Raw genomic sequence first — 22137 nt, 5'->3', positions numbered from 1 at the left:
CTTCCGGCCAATGTATTCTTGTTTGTTTTTTTGCCGACGAGATTGTCCTTGTCGTCGTCGGAAAGGCATTTGTACAAATCAGGATAAAAACGCAAGCTGCGTTAAGTGCTATCCGCCAGTAGTGGGCCTCTTATGAACCCCGGTAAATGTGTCCGAGGGTACACCTGTAGCAGCCGCCACCAACTGTCAGGGACATCAACAAAAATCACCCTTGAAGTTATTCAAAACCGGCAAATCGTCCGGGTCCTCGGGAGCTCAGTTTCATGCCTCACTTCTAGGACACGCATAAACCTGATGAAAACCCTTGCGGCATGGTACCAACAGAGCCACCAGCCTAAGGGTAGGCCAAGCCACTATTGATAGCCGCCTGGTCTACGGCCTCGGGCTAACCTGCCCCGCTTACCGAAGTCTCGTCAAAGTCATTTCGTCCGTTTTCAATAGTTACGTCAGTTTAGCATCTGGTCTGCTCTCGTTCACCCCCGCAGAAACAGTCTGTGTGGATGCCGGCATTATTCCTGTTCGACATCGGATCCTCGCGACCAGCGACTATGGGGCCCAAAGCTAGGGCCTCATAGCGCATCTCCGTTAGACAGCTCTTTCGAATGACAGTTTTCATGGTTTGCTCGTATCGAGTCGAGATGCGCAATACCACCCTTGCCTTCCTGCTGTCCCATCCACAGGATTCCTCTCCTCGTCGAAGCTAACCGGATTCTGCGAAATATGGCCGGTATCAGTCTCCCAGTGGCGCGGGTCCACTGACACAGAACGAAAAGCTGGCCGATGATTCCCGCCAGTATCGACAAAACCATAGCCACCAGAAGAGACGATAATACGAACGAATTAGGAAGTTCGGTCCTAAAGCTTAATGCAACTCGCTTCCGGAATCATAAACAAACCGGCTGGCTCTCCCATACTAAAATCCAAGATGGCTGAATCGTGAATTTGGCAGATTGGAACACCTAGTGGTGTATTCATCTTGGTCTGGACACTACCCCGGACAACTTAGTCCGGAGGATGTGTAAAGATGAAGTTGGCTCTGTGGTCAGGCCACCTGGAAAGCCGACGATACCATGGTGTTCTTCTAAAAAAGCGAGTCCCCGGGTAGAAACCGTGATATTGATAACAAAATATGATATTAACTTGTTTGAAATACGAGTAAAAATAACTAGCGAAAATAACAAAAAATTGCACCGAAATGTCATAAAAATATCGGGTTTTGCTATTAAGAAGAACAAACTAATAGCACAAGATATTGATAAGTTCTTGTTAATGGCAAAACCTGATATTTTTATGATATTTCGGTGCAATTTTTTGCTATTTTCGCTTGTTATTTTTACTCTTATTTCAAACAAGTTAATATCATGTTTTGTTATCAATTTCACGTTTTTCTTGTAATGAGCCATTTTCGTCTACCCGGGTCACGATGTTCGGTGCTGCAAGGACACGCAGCTAACATCGAGGGTGCGTTGTGCACTAGCCCCCCTTTGAAGCATTACTTTCTAGTTTTACCGAGGAAACGATGGGCATGGCAGCAATGGCAACGGTTTAGCGGGTCGGGGATGTAGTCCTACCTTCCTCGTTTGCTGATGGAGGTGGTCCCTAACCTCGTACTTCCTGGACGTCCAACCCAGGATGTCTGTTGAGCAGATTCCCCCTCCATTGCTCAGGAAGAAAAAAAAAAGGCAGATAAAGATATCGCAATTAACTACAATTTGAACCTAATTTGGGGTTTTCCTTGGCCGTGCGGTGAGATACGCGGCTACAAAGCAAGACCATGCTGAAGGTAGCTGGGTTCGATTCCCGGTTCGGTCTAGAACAATTTCGGGTTGGAAATATTCTCGAATTGCCTTCATTATGCTAGCCTAGCCTCAAAATATACGAATGCAAAACGGTTATTTGGTTTAGAAACCTCCCAAGAAATAACTGTGGAAGTGCTGAAAGAACACAAAGATGCGAGGCAACAGTGTCCCAGTGCCAATTATAATAATAAGAAGAAGAACGTAATTTATTCTATACCTCCTTCGTCGTTATTGCATCACTCATGCCACTATCTAATTCTAAACAGGTTGCTATTATTGAGATTATTAAAAGTTTCTGTCCAACATTGCTGATTTAAATATTGAAGTTATGGTTTGGAGGGATATGGTTTTCCTTATGCCATTCGTGTTGGTAAAATCATTCACAAATCTCAATCATTGAGCCCTCCCGCGCGAGCTAACTCGTTTGCGAGTTTAAAGAAATGCATCATGCCTGAGGCCAAATCGCATCGTTTCATTCATTTGCCAAAAAAAATCAATTTAGCCAAAAAAGCGTTTAAAATCCTTTTGGGATCAATTCTAAGAAGTTTTTTTTTTCAAATAGGCGTAACTGTATTTGACCTTCAAATTTGAAACGACTCATACTCTCTCTATTTCGCATATTCCGTTGAACTGACATTACTACCAGATAGATCGCCATCTATTCTTTCTGTTGGTGCATCAGTTGACCAAAATCGTTCGAATTAAGAGCATCATTCTAAAAATCAAGGTCAGAATCAATTAGGCCCATTTTTTCAAATGTTGGTCTAGGTAAAAACCTACGATGATTCAGCTATGAGTTTTTAAGTGCTGAGTGGGTGAGTTTCAACTCACGATTGATTTGAATTGTACACGAGTTTTGAGATTTTAGTTTTTCTCAACACTGGCGTTTGGTTCAATGATTAGGGAGAGAAGAAATAAATCTCATGCAAAAACGACCACGATAGGTCATCAACAACATGGCTTTTACCATATGGTTTGACAAAAAAGTATATTTATCTACCCGGCACTTCGAATCGTAGACTTCTTAATCTGCAGGTCCTGACACTCCTTTATAGCCTATTCTATATCCATACCAGTATTAATCGGAAATCATTGAAAAAATATGACAACAATGATGATGTATTGGTAATTTGTGGACATTTAGGTAGACCGAGAAAACGAGAAATCGCGTAAAAACCGACCCTAGTGTAATACGTTACTGCTATGGAAATATGCACCTATATACCTAGTTTCTTTTCTTGCATATCCTGAAGTGCAATTCTTCAATTTTAATGTCTAGTCGGTAGATATATTTTAATTTGTTCGTCAACATTCGTTCGCTACTACTACTGAGCGCGATTCTATTTTTGCGTCAAACGTTTCACCATTTACGCTAGCATTCTTCTTATCTGTTCCTGGTTCTGCTGCTACGCTTTCTGGTGCGTTCTCGCGCTAATCTAGCCCGAAATATATGTGGTTACGGTTAGCACGGTACGATCTTTTGGTGAAACGTTTTGCTCATTTTGTCCCATACATTTGCACCTATCTTTCAAATGTAGAAAACGAACACTAGTTATACACATTATGACTAGATTCATAGCGGAAAATGTTTTCCGGTGAGCTGAAAATTAAGAAGCAAATCTCAATTAACAGCAATACGTGAACCTATGGTATGGGGGACGGTACAGAGCTATATTCTAAATGATTAATTCAAAATCGCACTATCTTTAAATCGAATCATTTCGAATCTGCAATACCGATGATGAATGTGTTGGGCATATAATTTTAGGCAACGGAATTAGAAATACTAAAATGAAGGCTTCCTTCCTCATCTGCACCATGCGGGAATAACCTTGCGGTTGACGCCAATTGGGTGACGATCGACACCGCGTGATGATTAGGAAACAAAAAGACACAAATACTGCAACGAACAGGGGGAAAATCGATACAATGACAAAACTACTTAAAGGGTATAGTCGTACCTTCTATCCTTTCTATCAATCCGGTACACATCAGCAGCAAAACCTGACGGTAACATGGAAAACCAAAGTATACCGATATTAGTGATACCAATTATGAGTGGTATATTTTATTATTCATTACCTGTACTGCATGATGTTAATACGCGCTCGATATATGGGGGAGTTGTTTCATTTTTCGGCTCACGTCTATATATTCGTCTCCTTTGGGGAAAAAAATGTCGATTGTTTTTGCAAATTCCTTGTATTATTGATTATAAAAGGTTTGGTTATAAAAGAATTTATTTATTTAAAATTTCTCGACTCCCCTGAGGATAGGGTATTTGTGCTATCCACACGATGCAATAAATGGAAACATAGTAATCATGAAGTTGATAATCTTACTTTCAAAAAATAAATAACCTCATTATATCGTAATATATTTAATCACATATATTTTTCTTTTTTTTCTTTCCATGTACCTGGTGTTTTTGCTACTTCATCGAAATGCTCATCATAAATGACGGAAATCTCCTGCAGCCAGACAGCCCGTACCAAGGAGGTGTATTCTTCTTAACCATACATTTCCCTACAGATTATCCATTCAAACCACCCAAAGTGGCTTTTACAACACGCATATATCACCCTAACATAAACAGCAACGGTTCGATTTGCCTCGACATCTTACGATCTCAATGGTCACCTGCATTGACTATTTCGAAAGGTAAGTTAATTTTTGCTTTTGGTTATTTACGTGCATGGATGCTTAGGTTGTATGACAATAAAAAAAACAAAATTCATTCCCTGGTATTCCACCACTATTGCGGAACGACCCGATTCGTGGAAGTCTTTTGGTTGAACTTTACTTAGACGTGCGAAAAGATGCACGGCTACAAAGCAAGACCACGCTGAGGGTGGCTGGTTTCGATTCTCGGTGCCGGTCTAGGCAATTTTCGGATTGGAAATTTGCTCGACTTCCCTGGGCATAAAAGTATCATCGTGTTAGCCTCATGATATACAAATGCAAAAATGATAACTTGGCTTAGAAACCTCGCAGTTAATAACTGTGGAAGTGTTTAATGAATACTAAGCTGCGAGGCGGCTCTGTCCCAGTGTGGGGATGTAATGCACAACCTACAATTCTAGACAAAATTTTCAAAACGACTTATCTGCTTTTGTAAACAATGATTCAAACGACGATTTGACGAATCTGATAGCTCTCCCACGCAAACCAACGCCATCAACAGGTAGCGGACACCTTCACCTACCTATTGGTGGTGTTGGTTTGCGTGGGAGTGCTATCAGATTCGTCAAATCGTCGTTTCAATCTTTGTTTACAAAAGCAGATAAGTCGTTTTGAAAATTTTGTCTTGAATTATCATTTAGGTACTCTGAATCTGTTAAGTAACGTAGATTAGCAAATTTCCTGAAATTTTTAAATTGATTTCTGTTATTCAATTTGACTTCGACGGTATCAATGAAAAACAATAACTTATCGATTCCAACAACAGTTTTATTGTTTTAATTTGGTCAATGCGCATGAAAAGCTATTGTTTGTGCTTATTTTGATATTGATGATATTGATTCTCTGATACATTTCAGTTGGAAAAAATGATTTTTAGATGAGGGCACCCATCCTGCCCCGTAGTATATTTGAACCAGTCAAAAACAGAGTTAAGTCACATTTATCGGGTCCGATTCTATAACATTCCCCAGAAAACCATACCCCAGAAAACCATTCCCCAGAAAACCGTTCCCCAGAAAACCACTCCCCAGAATGCACCATTCCCCAGAAAACCATTTCCCAGAATGAAACATTCCCCCGAAAACCATTCCCCAGAATGCACCATATCCCAGAATTTTTTTCATACCTTTAAAAAGACTCCTGCAATGAAACAAAAAGATTTTCTAACAGGTGGCAAATAAAAAACCGGAATTAAAGAATGGCTCGGAGAAAAAACACTCATTTGCCTTTTCCGAGCAAATGCGTATTTTAAAAGAAGGAATCATCCATTCTTCTTCTTCTTCTTCTTATTGGCATTATATCCCCCATCATGATACTTTTATGCCCAGGGAAGTCGAGACAATTTCCAATCCGAAAATTGCTTAGCCGGCACCGGGAATGAACCCAGCCACCCTCAGCATGGTCTTGCTTTGTAGCCGCGCGTCTTACCGCACGGCTAAGAGGGCCCCTATTCGTTAACCTTATTTCGGGCAAAGTCGTGCTTTTCAAGAAGGAATTATTTACTCATTTTTCTATTCGTGTGCCTTATTTTGGACAAACCGCCCTATTCAGGGAAAATGCGCGCTTTAAAAGAAGGAATCATCGACTTAATTGCCTTATTCCGGGCAAATGCGTGGATCCCTATTGGTTTCCCTATTGGTATCAAAAGGCGTGTTTTTTGTTTGTGTTGAAGCCAGAATAGACGTGACCACGCACCTTATGGTCATTATGCCAAAAGGCACATTGTATTTGAAACTAATAGCTTCCAACAATTACCACAGTGGTCCTTACACATCCAACTCATCACAATAAATAATTTTTGTATGGTCTTGCGATGATGTTTGTAAGCAAACAAGAAAATTAAATCATTTTCATCTATGTATTCTGTTTTCTGGGGAACGGTACATTCTGGGGAATGGTTTTCTGGGGAACGGTACATTCTGGGAATTGGTTTTCTGGGGAATGGTACATTCTGGCGGTTGGTTTTCTGGGGAATGGTACATTCTGGGGAATGGAATTCTGGGGTATGGTTTTCTGGGGAACGGTTTTCTGGGGAATAGTATAGAACCATCGGGTCCACGATCCATATACATTTTTGAAAATTTATATGAGCAAATATCCACGTTGGGGGAAAGGGGTATCAACAACTGACCAAAACCTGTCCACGTGGTATATGGACAACCCCTCTAAATTATGTATATGTTTATTGTTTATGTTTATTGTATAGATTTATCTGACACTTAAAGTGGTCTTAATGGATATAGTAATTTTTTAAACAAGTACCGTGACATGCCCTATTACCGTGGGGTTAAGGACGTGTTCACAATAAATTCGCTATATAAAATTTAATATGTAACAATCACCCTTGAAAATTATGTCGCTTCAATCAATATTAAATACATTTGAAGGGAAAAATATGTTTTGTACTTCAACTCATAAAAAATGAAGGAAATAGTGTTCGACATTTGACTTATGAATATGCCTAATACCGTGTACATTCCGAAGAAGATTCCAAATACCGCGCACAAAATTGCCTAATACCGTGCCCTATCAAACAAGCTCAAATGATGAACTTAAGAGCACATTTACAATAAAATATGTAAATAATTAAATCATATACAAATTTCAATTGAATTATTAGGTCATACTAAAAAAAACGTCATAAAAAATTACTATTTTACACAAAAAGAATCATTTCCTTGGGAAGTTAGCAACTTCTCAATATTGACGGTTTACAAGCTTTTATTGGTTTTTCAAATAATTTACTTCACATTTATTTAGATTGTAGCTAGATGATATTCAATCCAGTGTCTAAGTAGATTAAAAGACAATTGGAGGATTTGTATCCAGATGAAAAATACTCTTCTTACATTTCTAAAAGAAACTGTCCAGGATAAATATTTGCGTGAATAGTCTGTGGTAAATATCGCATATGCATATTATATTTATATAAATTTATATCATATTCGTATGTGCTGAACAACACAATAAAGACGATTTGCATGTTCATTAGATGTATAACATCTTCAAGTCTTCCAACATAAGTTTCTCTTTGGGGAAGTACTGGAATAATACATATCGCAAAATGTATTACATCTGGATGATGCTCCCCTTGTTATCCTACGCATAAAATGTCGTAGATATCTAACATGAATGTTTCAATACCTATACGATATTTTACAGTGGTCTATGTATCCAATGTGATGGTTACGTTTTATTTTTCTGAGTATCATCTTCACGGTATAGCCGAGTCACGGTATTAGGCACTACTGGCGAAGAAGATGCCCTAATACCGCGACAATTGTTTTGATCAATAAAAATGCAAAAACAAGAATATTAAATATCGTTTCAGTACCCAGCTCGTAATTTATAGCTGTAAAAATGGGCTCAATGAGATATTGGAAGTAAATATCATTAAAACATTAAGTTACAAGACTTGAAATTATAACTTTAATTTTAAGCGTTTTGCTAAGCGAATGAAAATTTTGGCTGGTCGAGCCATACATTTTCACATTTATTTTTTAGCGCCTAATTTACGTCACAAATACCCACAATAATAATTTGCTAACATTTTCTGCTATATATTTGTGCATTTCACCAAATAATGTGATGTGTATGACAGACAGTACCTCTATATTTATCAATTTGGATAAAATCCACGGTATTAGGCAATGCGCGGAATTAGGGCAGGTCACGGTATACATTAAACGAGTTCAATACACTGGATTTTGTTTTTACGCGATTTACATTTTCTCAATTTTCCACTCATCCAAAATGTTTAACGTATATTAATTATCATGTGATTTTTCTTTGATTTATTCTGGATTTTTTGAAACATGTTGCGAAGAGTTTGGTGGCAAATTGAAGTCACACGATCAAAAATACGAGCGAAAAAAATCGTGTAAAAACAAAATCCTGTGTATTCTTAAAAAGGTGATCAATGGTGATTCAAAATCAAATAGCCTATAAAAGCTGTTAAAAGCAGCCGCAGCAGTACGGAAAGATTTATTCATGCCATAGGGGAAAGTGGGGCAAGATGGCCACGCTAAGCGGTAACCGTTGTAAAATAGTGACACTCCTTCAAATTCTGCTGATTTGTCCATGAAACACCTTTATGATGACCCGTCTTTGACATAAGTATCAATAAACACTGATTAATAACGTTTCAGTATCTTACAAACTGGTTTTAAAAAAGCTGCTTTTATTATGCCTATATTTACCATATGGGGCAATATGACCACCCCCTCGGGGCAAGACGAGCATGGACCAAAAACTATATCAAAAATGTGCTAAATTTATTTAGAATAGGGGACACATTTCTTGCACTTCTGTGGATTATGTTCAAATGATGCTTCGTTTAAAAATGTCGTTTTTCATGTTGATTTCTTGACAACTGGCACTACGACAATACCAGACTTTGCCTAAAACTAATTTCTACTGTTAAAACCATATCCTTTGTTTTAAATCATCTCTGATTCACACAGAAACTATTTTGATCATTTTTTAAATGCATTTAAGGGTAAGGCGACTCTTAATCCTGGAGATGACCTTGTTCCTATACAGTTGGCAATACCGCCCCAAGCCGACGTATATCCAAAGATTTATATCCTATCGAACCTAATTACTGTTAATCTCCTCAAATTATTATTGTATATAGGCTATAGTTATATAAAAGCTCCGGTAAATATCAATTTGTCCTGAAAAATGAGTAATTTAGGCTTCAATTGTTAAATTATGTAACTAGAAAATTATAAGAACATTCAAATTTCAACTAAACCATCTTCAAATCGATATTACAAGAACAAGTGAGGTTGTCAAAGTGCATTTTTCAGTTGTATAGCCCTTTTACATTATTGTGAACCATCCCTTGTAATAATAATGTGAATATAATGCTCACTTAAGGCATAATTAACGTTGGCTGTCTTGCCCCATATGGCCATCTTACCCCACTTTCCCCTACATTCGATTACGTGGAGAAAGTGGTAGGTGCCTCCATGGTAGGTGCCGAAGTGCATAACGCACGAATCTACGCTGCACGGTTTCTAGCCTTGAGATTTAGACGCTATCATAAGGGCTCCAAACTAAAGCACAAAATTCGAGGATAGAACGAACTAAATAGCAGTACTACAGAGATTAAAGGCAATGAGGGTCCCGGAAGTCTTCAGATAGTTAGAATGAATCCTAGTTGCCGATTAGCTTTTGCGATGATGTCATTATAGTGCGGCTTGAATGTCATCCCAGGTAACCAATAAGCATTAAAGTAAGCACTATAGTAGCATTATACTGGCACTGCATATGCTTCATGCTGTATATAAGCATTTCGAAAACCTGGCTGTTCTAAATAAGCATTCTCAAAGCAATCATGAGAGGCATAGTCTTAAAATAGCATTTTGAATGCACAATGTTGTTTTTCGTTAAGTGCAATGGAACAGCTACATTAGTGCCACTTTAAGGCCTGTAGTGCTCATACGTCAAACGTTTTCCAATATGGAACCTTATAACGGGGACTATTTGTCCAATGAACTTACATTTAAAAATAGAAATCGGTACGTGCAGAATGTTTTTTCCATTCCGACCATTGACAGGAGTACTTGTCGTTAACCTAACCCTATCACTAATTACATAGTTTAGCTACATTTTTTTTATTCCATTGCACTATTTTTGATGGATGCATTAAAGCAGCACTACTGTAGCTGTTTCATTGCAACTGGGTATGACGTTTGTGACGGTTGCATTCTGAGATGAGTTAGATTAAGTTTCAATGTTCCTGAAAGGGGATTTTGTTTATGTTTGGCAAAATTATTTCCACTACCATCTCTCTCTTATGGGTCAGCTGGTAAGGGCGATGACAACTACAGCGTCGAATGGCAAGAGCCGCGAGTTCGAATCCCGCTCGAAGAAAGTGAAAAAATTATGTTCCATTTCAAATATGAAAATAATAAAAATAACGATATAATATGAAAAAAAACTATGAAAAAAAAGAATTAGAAAAAAAATACCATTAAGAAAACTTTTTTTCTTGTTTTAAAAATTAAGCATTTATTCAGCATTTCGGATGCTGAATAAATGCTACTCAGCGAAATTTCTACTTTATCGATAAAGTAGGATTGAGCATTTAAGCAGCCATATATTGGGCCAAAACCTGCATTAAAATAGCATTAAAGGCGACTATAGGGCTTATTGGCATTTAATGTTTTGCAGTAAAGGCGCATATAATGCCACTTAAATGCTTTATATAATGCTTACTGGTTACATGGGATGTCTTGATCAAGTGTGACTCCTAAATCCTTAATCCTATTCACTCTTTCAAGGGTAGTACCAGAGATGCAATAGTCTAAAACTATCGGCTTGTGTATTCGATAAGAGGAAATTGCATTACATTTTTGAATAGTGAGCGTCAGGAGATTAGCAGAGCACCAGTTAGCCATTCTATTAACAGACGATTCTTCACAATCCTCAGTGCTGTTGATAATCATCAACATTTTAACATCATCCGCATAAAACAAACGACAACCAGGAGGTAGAAGTCGGGAGAGTTCGTTAATAAACAGCGTGAACAAAAGACGCCCCAGATTACTTCCTTGTGGTACACCAGAAGTATTGGAGAAGTATTCAGACTGCGAAGATCCGATTTTCACAGAGAGCAAACGGTTTGACAGATATGATGTGAACTAGCACACTAGATGGCGAGAAAGTTGTTCTAACTTTGCAAGCAATATTCCATGGTCGACGCGGTCGAACGCTGCTTTCAAATCCGTATAAACTGCATCAACATGACCACCGGAGTCCATGGTGTACGAACCAGGGGTGCGAATTCTCAATCTCAGTGACTGAAATTTGTTGGATATTGATACTATAGATAGTAGAATCTATAGATGAGCGAAAGCTTGGCTGAGTCGATTTTTTTGCCCGTGCACACGCGCATATGACGTCACAGCCCTTAACGTTTCCATTGAAATCGTGACGTCATGCTCGTTTGGAGACACGTTTGACAGTTCGTTTGGAGACAGAGGATTTATCTTCGCTCATCTATATATTCCACTATCTATAATTGATACCATTTCCTCTTCACACTCACTTCCTAGCAGTGAAAACTGAAAATGGTTAGCAGCAACAATCAAAGATAAAGTAAACAAAAGACCTCTCTTTTCATTGCACACGCAGCCCGCACTGACATTCTATTCAATTCACTCACTGCTGTGTGAATACGACGGCCCTATATAATTGCATGGGTGAATACTATCATTTGAAAGACAATGACAGGAAATTTGTGCCGAATGATCATCAGCTTCAGCCCGCTGTTGGCAAACCGAGTTTGTTAAGCTACTCTGGCTTTGTCGTTCTGACTGAAAGACACCATCATAGGCAAAGAGGAGCAGAGAAAAATACAAAACAAAAGAATCACGCTCAGCAGGCATTGTTGATAAATTGCACCACTGGTACGAACACACGGCGAAACAAACTCTATTAAATTCGTTTCTACAGATCACTTTGGATAGAAGCCGTACAGTAGAGATGTACGCTTTACTGGCACTGAATAAACCGTCATTCATGATTATCTCGATTACCTTGGAGCAAGGACATAGGGATGTCATGCCTTGTTAATTTTGTACATTTCTTTTGTCGCCTTTTTTGTAAACGGGAAACATGTGCGACATCTTCCATTCATCAGGAAACTTTCCCTCCTGGAGCGACAGTGTGAAAATCCTGGCTAAGTGGGTAGCCAGCAGGGCCGGACTTATGGGGCCGTGGCCCCGGGCCCCCACAGATCTTATGTACCAAAACCAACATTTTTTGTACATTTTGGGGCCCCCACATACCGTCGGCCCCGGGGCCCCCTTCCGGCTAAATCCGGCCCTGGTAGCCAGCGTGTTCGAACAATTCTTGAGCATAGAAGACGGAATACCATCCGGGCCGGCAGTGTACGAGCTTTTCAATTTTATGATGGCTGACAGAACGGTCTGCTCATCGATTAGAAACGTATGTAAATCTAAAACGTTTCTAGGCGTGAACTGATTTGTAACAGCTATTTGATAGGCGGTGGTCCTGATGGCATTGAAGGTAGGGTATCCAATCATGGTTTGAACTAGTGAAAAGCGTATCATGGTTTGAACCATTTTGAAATCAGTAGAAATTACCATCTCATTGGCAGGAAATGAACAGTATGAATGTCATATTTAGGTATACTGGAAGTGATAGAGTTTATTAAAACATTCGTACGTATTGTTTAAGTAATAAAATAAAGCGATTTAAAAACGTCCTGAATTTGGGCCAAATCCCCCCCACCAGTGGCATAATTTCAAAAGCTCGTAAAGGACGCATTTTTTGACACATGAGTGAGATCAATACATCAAAAGAACGCTGTTTTCATCTGTAATCGATTGACGTCATCATACAATTGAAAAATAGTTAAAATAGTAACATTTATACAAGGTAAAAACTGATCATGGTTTGAACTAAATTCGTACCATGCTTTGAACTTGTAAATGCAGTCATGTTCTGCTGCTGTCCGCTAGGAGCGCTGCATGCGCCTAGCTGGAGCGTTTTATTTACATTTCCAATATGAAAAAATCGCGATTTTCATATCGATAATTTAGACGATTTTCACACGTTTTGAGTTACTAATCGAATGCGAGAAGATGAATAGTAAAACAAATTTGCTTTTCTACAGTTTTCTTCAGCGTTTCACGCATGTGATTAGTATTATATTCAGGAACTGCTGGCAGCTGCAGTAGTTCAAACCATGGTACGAATCAAAGTTGTGTAATTATTAGGTTTCTTCAATGAAACTAAGCATAAATATGTGCAAAGCGGGCTTGGTAGTCATATGGCTACTGCTTCTGCCTCATACGCAGGAGGTCGTGGGTTCAATCCCAGGTCCGTTCCATTCTCCTACTTTGTATCTTTCTCTTTATTTCTCATGTTCTAGCAATCGCTAGAACTGGAAATGGACTTCCATACCGTTTCCATTACTATTCCTATACCTTCAACTTGAGTATTCTAGCAGTAATCTGCTAGAATTGGAAATGATCTATAGAGCTCGTTTCCTACATCCAACTAGAAATTCCATCAGTTACCTTCTCCTATCTATCACATTGGCAGCTCGTTAACCAAGACGGACCTCTGCCTCTCCAACCTAACCCAGAAACTCCAACAAATTCCGCATGAACTCGTGGCAAGTGCAGAGGTATATTCGGCTTGCAGTGGGCGAGTGATTGCATCATCATTTCCTCCCCCTTCCCAACATTGACTTGCATTCTGACGTGGCAGGCGCCAGTATGACCTAACAAATGAGATCACCAGTACTTGTACATTGAAGATGTGTGCTAGTCCCAAGCAAACATCTGTTGGTTCCCTGTGCAAGAACAGCTGATCTGGTCATAATGGAGTAGCAACTACGAGCAGTCAATCAAGCTCAAGCTCAAGCTCAAACTAAGCATAAATATGTGCAACCAGGATGTTTTTAGAAAGATAATGAACTAAGCTTCAATACAAACTAGAAATCGCAGTTCTAACATATCCCTTTAATGAAATAAATCAACTTTATTTTGACGGTTCATCTGAAACCCGCCATTTGGTTCAAACCATGATTGGATACCCTACTTAGGAAATGTCGAACGATTTCTGGCGATTTCTTCTCCAAGATGCAAGCACGAAGGCAGACCTACTTCTTTTCGTTTGGAGTTAACAAACGAATTGATTGATTTTCATTGGCTTTTATCGGTGAGATCGAACTACCTAAGCTCAAAGTGGAAGGGAGCATGTTTGTAAAGCACGATGAAGCACAGAATTGAAAGTTATCGCAAGCGAGCGACAAGTATGAAATTGAATAGAAGTTGAAACGTAAGCAGAGGGCCATTGAAGAACAACACGAAATTGAAATCGCTGTTATTTTACCTAACGTCCACCCAGGAACGGCTTGGCTGATAGTGTGTGAACTATCTTACCAAGACAGGCAAAATAACAGCGATTTCAACCTGCTGATATGTTGTTCGGCGTTCGGAGACAGTTCTAGCGATCAGTGTGTAGTAGTTCGATCTCACCGATAAAAGCCAATGAAAATCAATCAATAAGTTTCTCGCGGTGATGAAATCTCATAAACCAGTTAACAAACGACCAAAAACATTTGGGGTTTCAACGGAGGAATGATTGCGTTCGTAGCACGTAACGACGATAAAGGAATCGATTGCATACACGATATGCACTACTGGAACGGTTGAACTCCTGCTTCGTAACTAGCGTGCGATTCTTGCAGTACTGTCGCAATGCTTTTGCCCTATTTCGCTTTAGCCGACACAAGGGCACATGCTCCGCAATTATACGACGAATTTGGCGAGTGAAATAATTAACAGCATCATCTACACAGACGTCAATCTCGATAGGTGACCAGTCAATCAATACATGAGATAGCACCATAATCAGCTCGGCGGTAATCGTACATTTGATAAACGTCAGCAGCATCGTCGAACGTAAACAGGCCCGGAAGGTTGATGACTATGTCCAGAGCGGAATGGTCAGCATCCAGGGAGATGAGGGGCTCGATGGCTTCGGAAACGGTGCAAGTAGTAAATCTACTGCATCGTTAGCGAGGACAAGATCCAAAAACCGACCAATGCGGAGCTACTGGTGGACAAAACAGGTTGAGGGGGTTCACATGCATAAACCCGTCTTCCGATGTAACCCATTCCAAGTTCGGTTGATTATAGTCTCCTAGTTGCAAGACGAAGTCATTGAAGTCCAGGTTGGAACTTACAGAGCTAAAAGAGTTCATATGATCCCAAATGCAATTTATATCGCTACGCCGGTCTGGAGGTAGGTATACTGCCTGTAATCGCATAACTGTCCCATATGACTTTTTATCATTTTTTAGTTTTGATAACCAATGGTTATATTTTAGTTTATATTTGTATGCTTTTAAATAAAACTGTGTAATTTGTTCTAAAAAATTTGAAAAAAATACCAAGTCGATTTGTCCCATCTTGAAAGTAACCGCATTTGAGTCCCATTGTGAAAGTAACCGTATAATATGTCCCATAAACATGAATTTTAACTGACTCTGGTTCAGGAAGATTTTCTTTTATTGTTTTTATTATGGTAAATATTCTTAGAACTGTTATTTCGGCCAACGGATGTTGTTAAAGGCCCGGTCATACCAAATTGAAATTGAATGGAGTAGAAACCCATTGGATATTATTTCCCAAAAGTTTACTAAAGACTTGATCTACCAGAATTCTATGCAAACACGGAAATGTCACATTACCTTTTGTGGATATACTAATTTAGCATTAAAATGTATCTGTTTTTACTTATCAGTAATCTGAAATTCTTATTTTTCACTCGGTTGCGTGACCATCATCGGGTGTAACTTCAGTTTGCCACCAACACATTTAGAACATGTTTTGAAAAAATCATAAATAAAGAAAAATTACACGGTTTTTGAAATACGGTAAACATTTAGGATGAATAAGAAATTATCATTTGAATGTCCAGAGGATGTTTGGTTTGCTCTGTCGAATCACATGTTTCACAACTTTCGTGTTCTCATTTCACGATAAAAATGAACATTTTTATAATTTGGCTATAAAACTAGTCTAAAACTCTTAGTACAGGATAGTATGATAGCAATTACAACCGTTTCGGTGCATGTACACGACGGTAATGCGAAATGCACGATTTGTAATTCTTGATGTAACTTCCTACAGAATTCAACGTAGTGGGACAGCTTATGCGATTACTTTCCCTTCCAACAGGCAAAGTAACCGCATATCCTGTCCCATGGATTATTTTCGTAAAAATAAGCAAAAATTATGTTATTAATGCAAGGCATAGTAAAAAATACATGTTTTTACACCACACTGGCGTGAAAAATGTTTGAAAAGCATTTCAATCAAGCAACGCTAAAGAAAATATTGATTATATTTTAAATGATCGTTTTCTCGATTTGCTATTTTTTCATATGGGACTGATATGCGGTTATAGGCAGTATAATACTCCTATGCTAACCAATCGATCTGTCGTAGAAATTCTAATCCATAACTGTTCCAATGCTATGCTTGTCAATTTAGAGTCAACGTAGCTATTCCAGCGTGTTGAAACTGCTATCTAAACTCCTCCTCCGCGAGACTTAGTACTGTTAGCTGAATTACGATCTGTACGGTAAACAGCAAACTTAGGACCGAATAGCTGTAAGCCGAGGATTTGTACGTCTAGAAAAGCTTTCGTCAAAACAATTACATTGTAGTCACATTCACTAGCAGCCAGAAAAAAGAGTCCACCTTAGTACGGAGCACGCGCACATTCTGGTAGTAGATGCGCAAGGCATGAGCAGGTAATTAACTAGTCGAAATGGATCCTCTGACCAGCAGGCAATCGTTAGAAACGTTGAATGATATGGCAGGCTGCTCGGGGTTGGAATCAGCGTCTATTGGCTGGATACTGGAAATAACAGACGTTACCGGAAGAAAATTGTTCGGGACGATATTGTACTTGCCTGCAATAACAGTTTGAAAGTCCTCCGTGCCAGACTCAATTACCGGGCCGGGATGACTGCGCAGCGCTGGCAGGAGTGGCTCGCTTGCAATGAGCGGATTGGGGGCTTTCATTGAGCTAGCAGGCGTGCATCTCGGTGAACCGTTGATTATTGGCATCCTAGACGTGTGATTAATCGGCAGTTCCGACGGGAGAGTGGAATCTTCCATAGTTTCACTAAAAACCGGAGAACTTTCAGACAGAGAAGCGTTCATTGTTAATTGATACTATCCGGAGACAGGAGTGCGGAAGACTCCGTCTCCAATCCCATACACAGGACCAGGACCAAAACGACTGTGTTGAGTGGATTATTAGGGGCTTCATCTGTGCTTGTGGCACTTATGCGTCCTGGTGACAAGCTGGAGGTAATGGCGAAGAAAATTTCCTCAGTACGGCTAGCATACATCTGTTTCAAAACCCGGCGAGTAGACGTATGCAGACGTAGGCAGACTGAAAGCGATGAATGAATCAGGAGACGGAGTGCTTGGAAGATTACGATACTTGCCTGTAACGGGGACTCGGAAGATCCCGTCTTCCAACTCAAACGTAGGGCCGGGATGACTGAAGATCGCTGGGGAAGGCAGGGAAGGCTCGACTACGATGAGAGAGATAGGGACTTCCTTACGGCTTGTGGCAGATATGCATCCCGGGAAGTGATGCCGGTACTGAAGACAATTTACTTCATCAGCAAAACGTCTTCCGACGAAATATCCAGCGTGTCGTCGAATTCCGCAGCAGGCCTCGGACGCCAAAAATTTTCCTCTAGGCCATGTAGATGAGGACAGGTATTTCGCTTTCAGTTTGAAATCCATTCCGATTTTGAAGGAATCAAACGATAGTGTACTGATGTCTTTTCCTTTAGGAACTAGTCGAGTAACTTCCACATCTTCAGTCCTAAAACGATTTTTTGCTAAAACGCCTACTTATTCGACCGACACTTCCCTTGCGATTCGTGACAGGTACAACCTAAACTTAGGCTTCCGGTTCCTAGAACTAGAGGATGCTTACGTTTGGCATTTTCATCACCGATCATGGTGAAAAGTCTTCGACTTGCCAAAGAATTCACGGACATTTACTGTCTAAAGTCGTTGTACTGTTGCCTGACTCGTTCCGTTCTGGAGTACTGCTCGGTCGTCTGGTCTCCACACTATAATAACGGCGGCGAAAGAATTGAATCCGTCTTCCAAGCTATGAAAGCCGTTGCCATTTGATTGATCTGGAACCCCTTTCCGTCCGCCGAAGCATAACGAGGGCATTACTGATAGCAGATCTACTACAAGGACGACTCGACTGCCCTTCTCTTCTGGAACAAATTAACTACCACGTGCAACCCCGATCCCTTAGGAATAGTTCGATGTTCAGGATTCCTATGTACCGAACGAACTACGGTATGTTCGGTGCTATCGGCGATCTTTAAAGACTATTCAAAGACAATTATTTTTTTAGGAATAGTTGATAATGATACTTGACCATATAATGTAATTTCGCATTTTGTAATTAATTATAAGAAAGCATCATTATTGGGGCTAATACAGCCTGTTGATGTTTCAAATAAACAAATAAACAAATAGACTTCAGATGAATCCCGGATTGATATCGGCTTGCTTGGAGGACTTAGGGACTTAGGCACACGCGTGAGTTTGTCATCGGCCTTAGGAGTAAACGAGTTGGAGTTGATCAGCCTGGTAAAATTTGTCCATTATTTCCAGCTTAAGGTTTTGCAAGATGTCACTGTGAGAATTTAGAGCGTGTACTTTCCCAATTTCATAGCAAGGGTTTTTAGTGCACAAGTTTAGTGCACGAGTTGCACATCCAAAATAGTTGTTTATTTTTAACAAATATTTACGGATATTTATTCCGCTTAATATCTAATAACAAATTCTGCATCTCCTCTCCACGATACATATATAAAACTAACGTCCATTATGCCAAACGTACTTATGCCTAACGGGGTATACCCCTGGCACTTGGACGACCAGAACCATCGCAATTGCACAAGGAACCAATGGATGGAAGCATGGGATTTGCTCTCCAACCTCAATGTGCACAGTCCGAGAGCTCTACTATTTTCAGTGATCGATAACGGCGCTGGCTACGTCCTTACGGTGGATGGGATTGGGAAGGAATTGCTGATGCATTACTTGCCCACTGCAAACTGCAAGCCGAGAACACCTCTGCACTCGCTACAAGTTCATGCGAAATTTTATTGGTATTTTGGGGTTAGGTTCCATGGCAGAGGTTCGTCTTGGTTAACGGGTCGCCAATGTGATAGTAATGAAAGGGTGGTGTTTATTCTAATTGGATGCCGAAGCAAGCTTTTTTTCGTCCATTTCGAATTCTAACAGTTGCCTGGTAGAACTAGTCAAGTTTGTAGGTCAGGATAGAAGATGGAAATGGTATGAAAGCCCATTTCCAGTTCTAGCGATTGCTAGAACATGAAAAATATATGGAGAGATACAAAGTAGAAGAGAAATGGAACGGGTCGGAGATTGAACCCACGACCTTCTGCGTATGAGGCAGAAGTGGTAGCCATATGACCCACAAGCCCGTTATTAAAATTATCGACATTACACTTCACAAACTGGTGGAGCAGTCACTATGGTTGAATAATGCGGGATAACGTGATGCCGGGATGCCACTAGCGGCATTGTCTTGTTTCGTAGTCTTGCTACTAAGCAAGGTGCCACGCCACAGTCATACAATAACTTCATCACATGCACACACCCTAATGATTTGCTTTTTGAAAATAGTTTTCAAATGAAATAGTCTAATTTGTTTTTTCCTTTTCTTTTCTAGTGTTGTTATCAATTTGCTCTCTGCTATGTGATCCAAATCCAGATGATCCCCTCGTACCGGAGATCGCTAGAATATACAAAACCGATCGAGAAAAATACAATGAACTCGCGCGGGAGTGGACACGAAAGTATGCTATGTGATGCGTTCCAGAAATAAACCTAGAAATCAACAAAAACAACCACAACCAGAGAACCAACAATAACCACATCAAAAACAACAACAGAAAACAACAGCAACCCATTGTATCTGAATTGCTACTCGTACTACTTCTTCTACTGTTGCTCCAACCTAAGCCGCTCATCACTCGTAAGATGATTACTGATGATGATGTCGATAATGCCGGGAAAGGAGGTGGCCAAGACGAAACATTTGGTTGCAGCGACAGCAGCAGTATGACTCCCATACAACTTTCTTCTACCAACAACACCTTGCAGCAGAGTTTTCGCCACCGAATCCTTTTCTCCGTTCGTCGTCCTTGTCGTATTCGTCTTCGTCATAATTGTCGTCAGCAGTGGCTATCCCGTGGACGTTCGCATCGAAGAGATGAGTTACAGCAATTACAACTTGCAAACAATACGTTTAACATTATTTATTAATGCATACCAACAGAAAAAAAATACACAATGTCAAGATAATCAGCTGGAAGCTATAGAAATCGAGATCAAGTTCGTAAATCACTACTGCTGGAGGAAGCTGAAAACAACAACTCGAGAACAGTAAATAAATCTATTGATTACTCTTAAAAACATTATCCCTAATGGAGAAAAACGTTGCAACGGTGATAACGAGCGCGTGTTAGTGTTCTGAACAATTCCTCTGAACACGCTTTTTTCTAATTCTATGTTAAACTATTCGAAAGCATATTTCAGTTTAGCTGAAACTCCTTTTTTTGTTTCTCTCCTTCATTTTGAATTAGTGTTGTCTATTTCGTTTTTAGTTTTTTACGAAAAATATGAAATATTTAGTAAAATTGAATTGCTATGTACTAGTTTTTTTTTTACTTAAAAAAAAAGTTTGAAAGAATCGAATGGTAGAAATTTTTAAAGATATTTTTCTAGAAGTTTGATTTTAGGATGATTTATAAAAAGGATATTTACCTTAATTCGTATGAATTACACATTTTGAGTTCAGATGATCGCAGTCTTTTCTCTTAAAATATAAAATGAGGAATCCTGCTAAAGAATTGGGAAATCATGATATCATGATTACCATAAATCTGCATAGTGAATGAATTATAAATCTACCGATAATGATGAATAATTTATTATTTTATGTTTGCTTAGTAAACTACGTGTCGTAGCAATAGTGGAACAGAAAAATAAACTGTAAATGATGGAAAAGGACATTTTGCATACGTTGAATTTTGGAGGGAGATTGAGATGCCGAAATGAGCGCGAGATTCGTGAGTAAAAAAATAAAAGAGTAACTCAAATACTGTAAGCACTGCGTACATGCTAAAGTGAAAATCAAATCGTTCGAATTTTCGACGAGAAACAGCAGCAGGATGAAAGAAAAATATTATTTTATTAGACTTTTTAATTAGAATAATTATTACTATTACTGCTACCTTAACTAAACATATGGAACATAATACTGGAAGTAATGCGAAAGAAAAGTAAAATCTGATACAAAACCCATTTCATCCCTGTGTTTATATATACGTATCTATATTTTTACTATTTCTTCTGCTTTTTTGTAACTACATTGAGCGAAATATGTCGATATTCATGCAAAATTATCGTAAGTTGTCTATGTAAGAGAACTCAACGTTTGGGTTTGTCATAATATGGCTAAGTCGTATCTTGTCACGTCTTGTTTGAATTGTTTCTGTATTATTCACGAATCTGTATGTGCTCGTTGACTGCCTCATCTCCTCAGTCATTTTTTTTTGTTTAGCGACATAAACACTTATTGGCGGTTTCTTTTCATACTGGTATAACTTAAACATATTTTTTATCTAATAGCTAAATATGATACACAGAAAGTATTTTCTCACAAAGCTCGAAATTTGCTGAAATCCAGGAGACCACCGGTAAAATTGCAACGTTTGAATTGCAAAATATACTGGCCCCGTTAACCTTCCGGGACTTGCATGGTCCTGGTTCTCCACGTAGTCTTGCTAGTACTGAGTGCTTTTTTCAAAGGTGTTGTATTTTTACAACGGTGCGAGTTCCAGATGGTTAATGTTAATATGGTTCATATGGACAGTATTGGTAGAATCATACTCAAATCTGAATCATCGAGGCTTCATCCACGAGCTAACTCGCTTGCGATTCTGTAGGGGGAGCATCGCGCTTGAGTTTCTCGGACAGAATCGCATAGCTTCGCTCACTCACCGAAAAATGATTTCGCT

At 39.3% G+C, this 22137-nt stretch overlaps 1 protein-coding gene across 3 annotated transcripts in view; it reads left to right on the top strand.

Annotated features, from left to right (window-relative positions):
* Positions 1-21421, top strand: part of LOC134205606 (ubiquitin-conjugating enzyme E2-17 kDa) — a 68713-nt gene extending 47292 nt beyond the window's left edge. For all 3 annotated transcript variants that reach the window (XM_062681001.1, XM_062681003.1, XM_062681002.1), the window contains exons 5-6: positions 4277-4460; positions 19785-21421. In XM_062681001.1, coding sequence (XP_062536985.1) covers positions 4277-4460; positions 19785-19924 — 324 coding nt within the window. In that variant the 3' untranslated portion in view covers positions 19925-21421. The remainder of the gene's footprint in view (positions 1-4276; positions 4461-19784) is intronic.
* The last annotated feature ends 716 nt before the right edge of the window (positions 21422-22137 follow it).

The sequence above is a fragment of the Armigeres subalbatus genome, chromosome 1 (genome assembly GCF_024139115.2).
Source record: "Armigeres subalbatus isolate Guangzhou_Male chromosome 1, GZ_Asu_2, whole genome shotgun sequence".
Classification (NCBI taxonomy): Eukaryota; Metazoa; Arthropoda; class Insecta; order Diptera; family Culicidae; genus Armigeres; species Armigeres subalbatus.
Note: the sequence above shows the minus strand (reverse complement) of the source record. Positions and strands in the feature narration are given on the sequence as shown.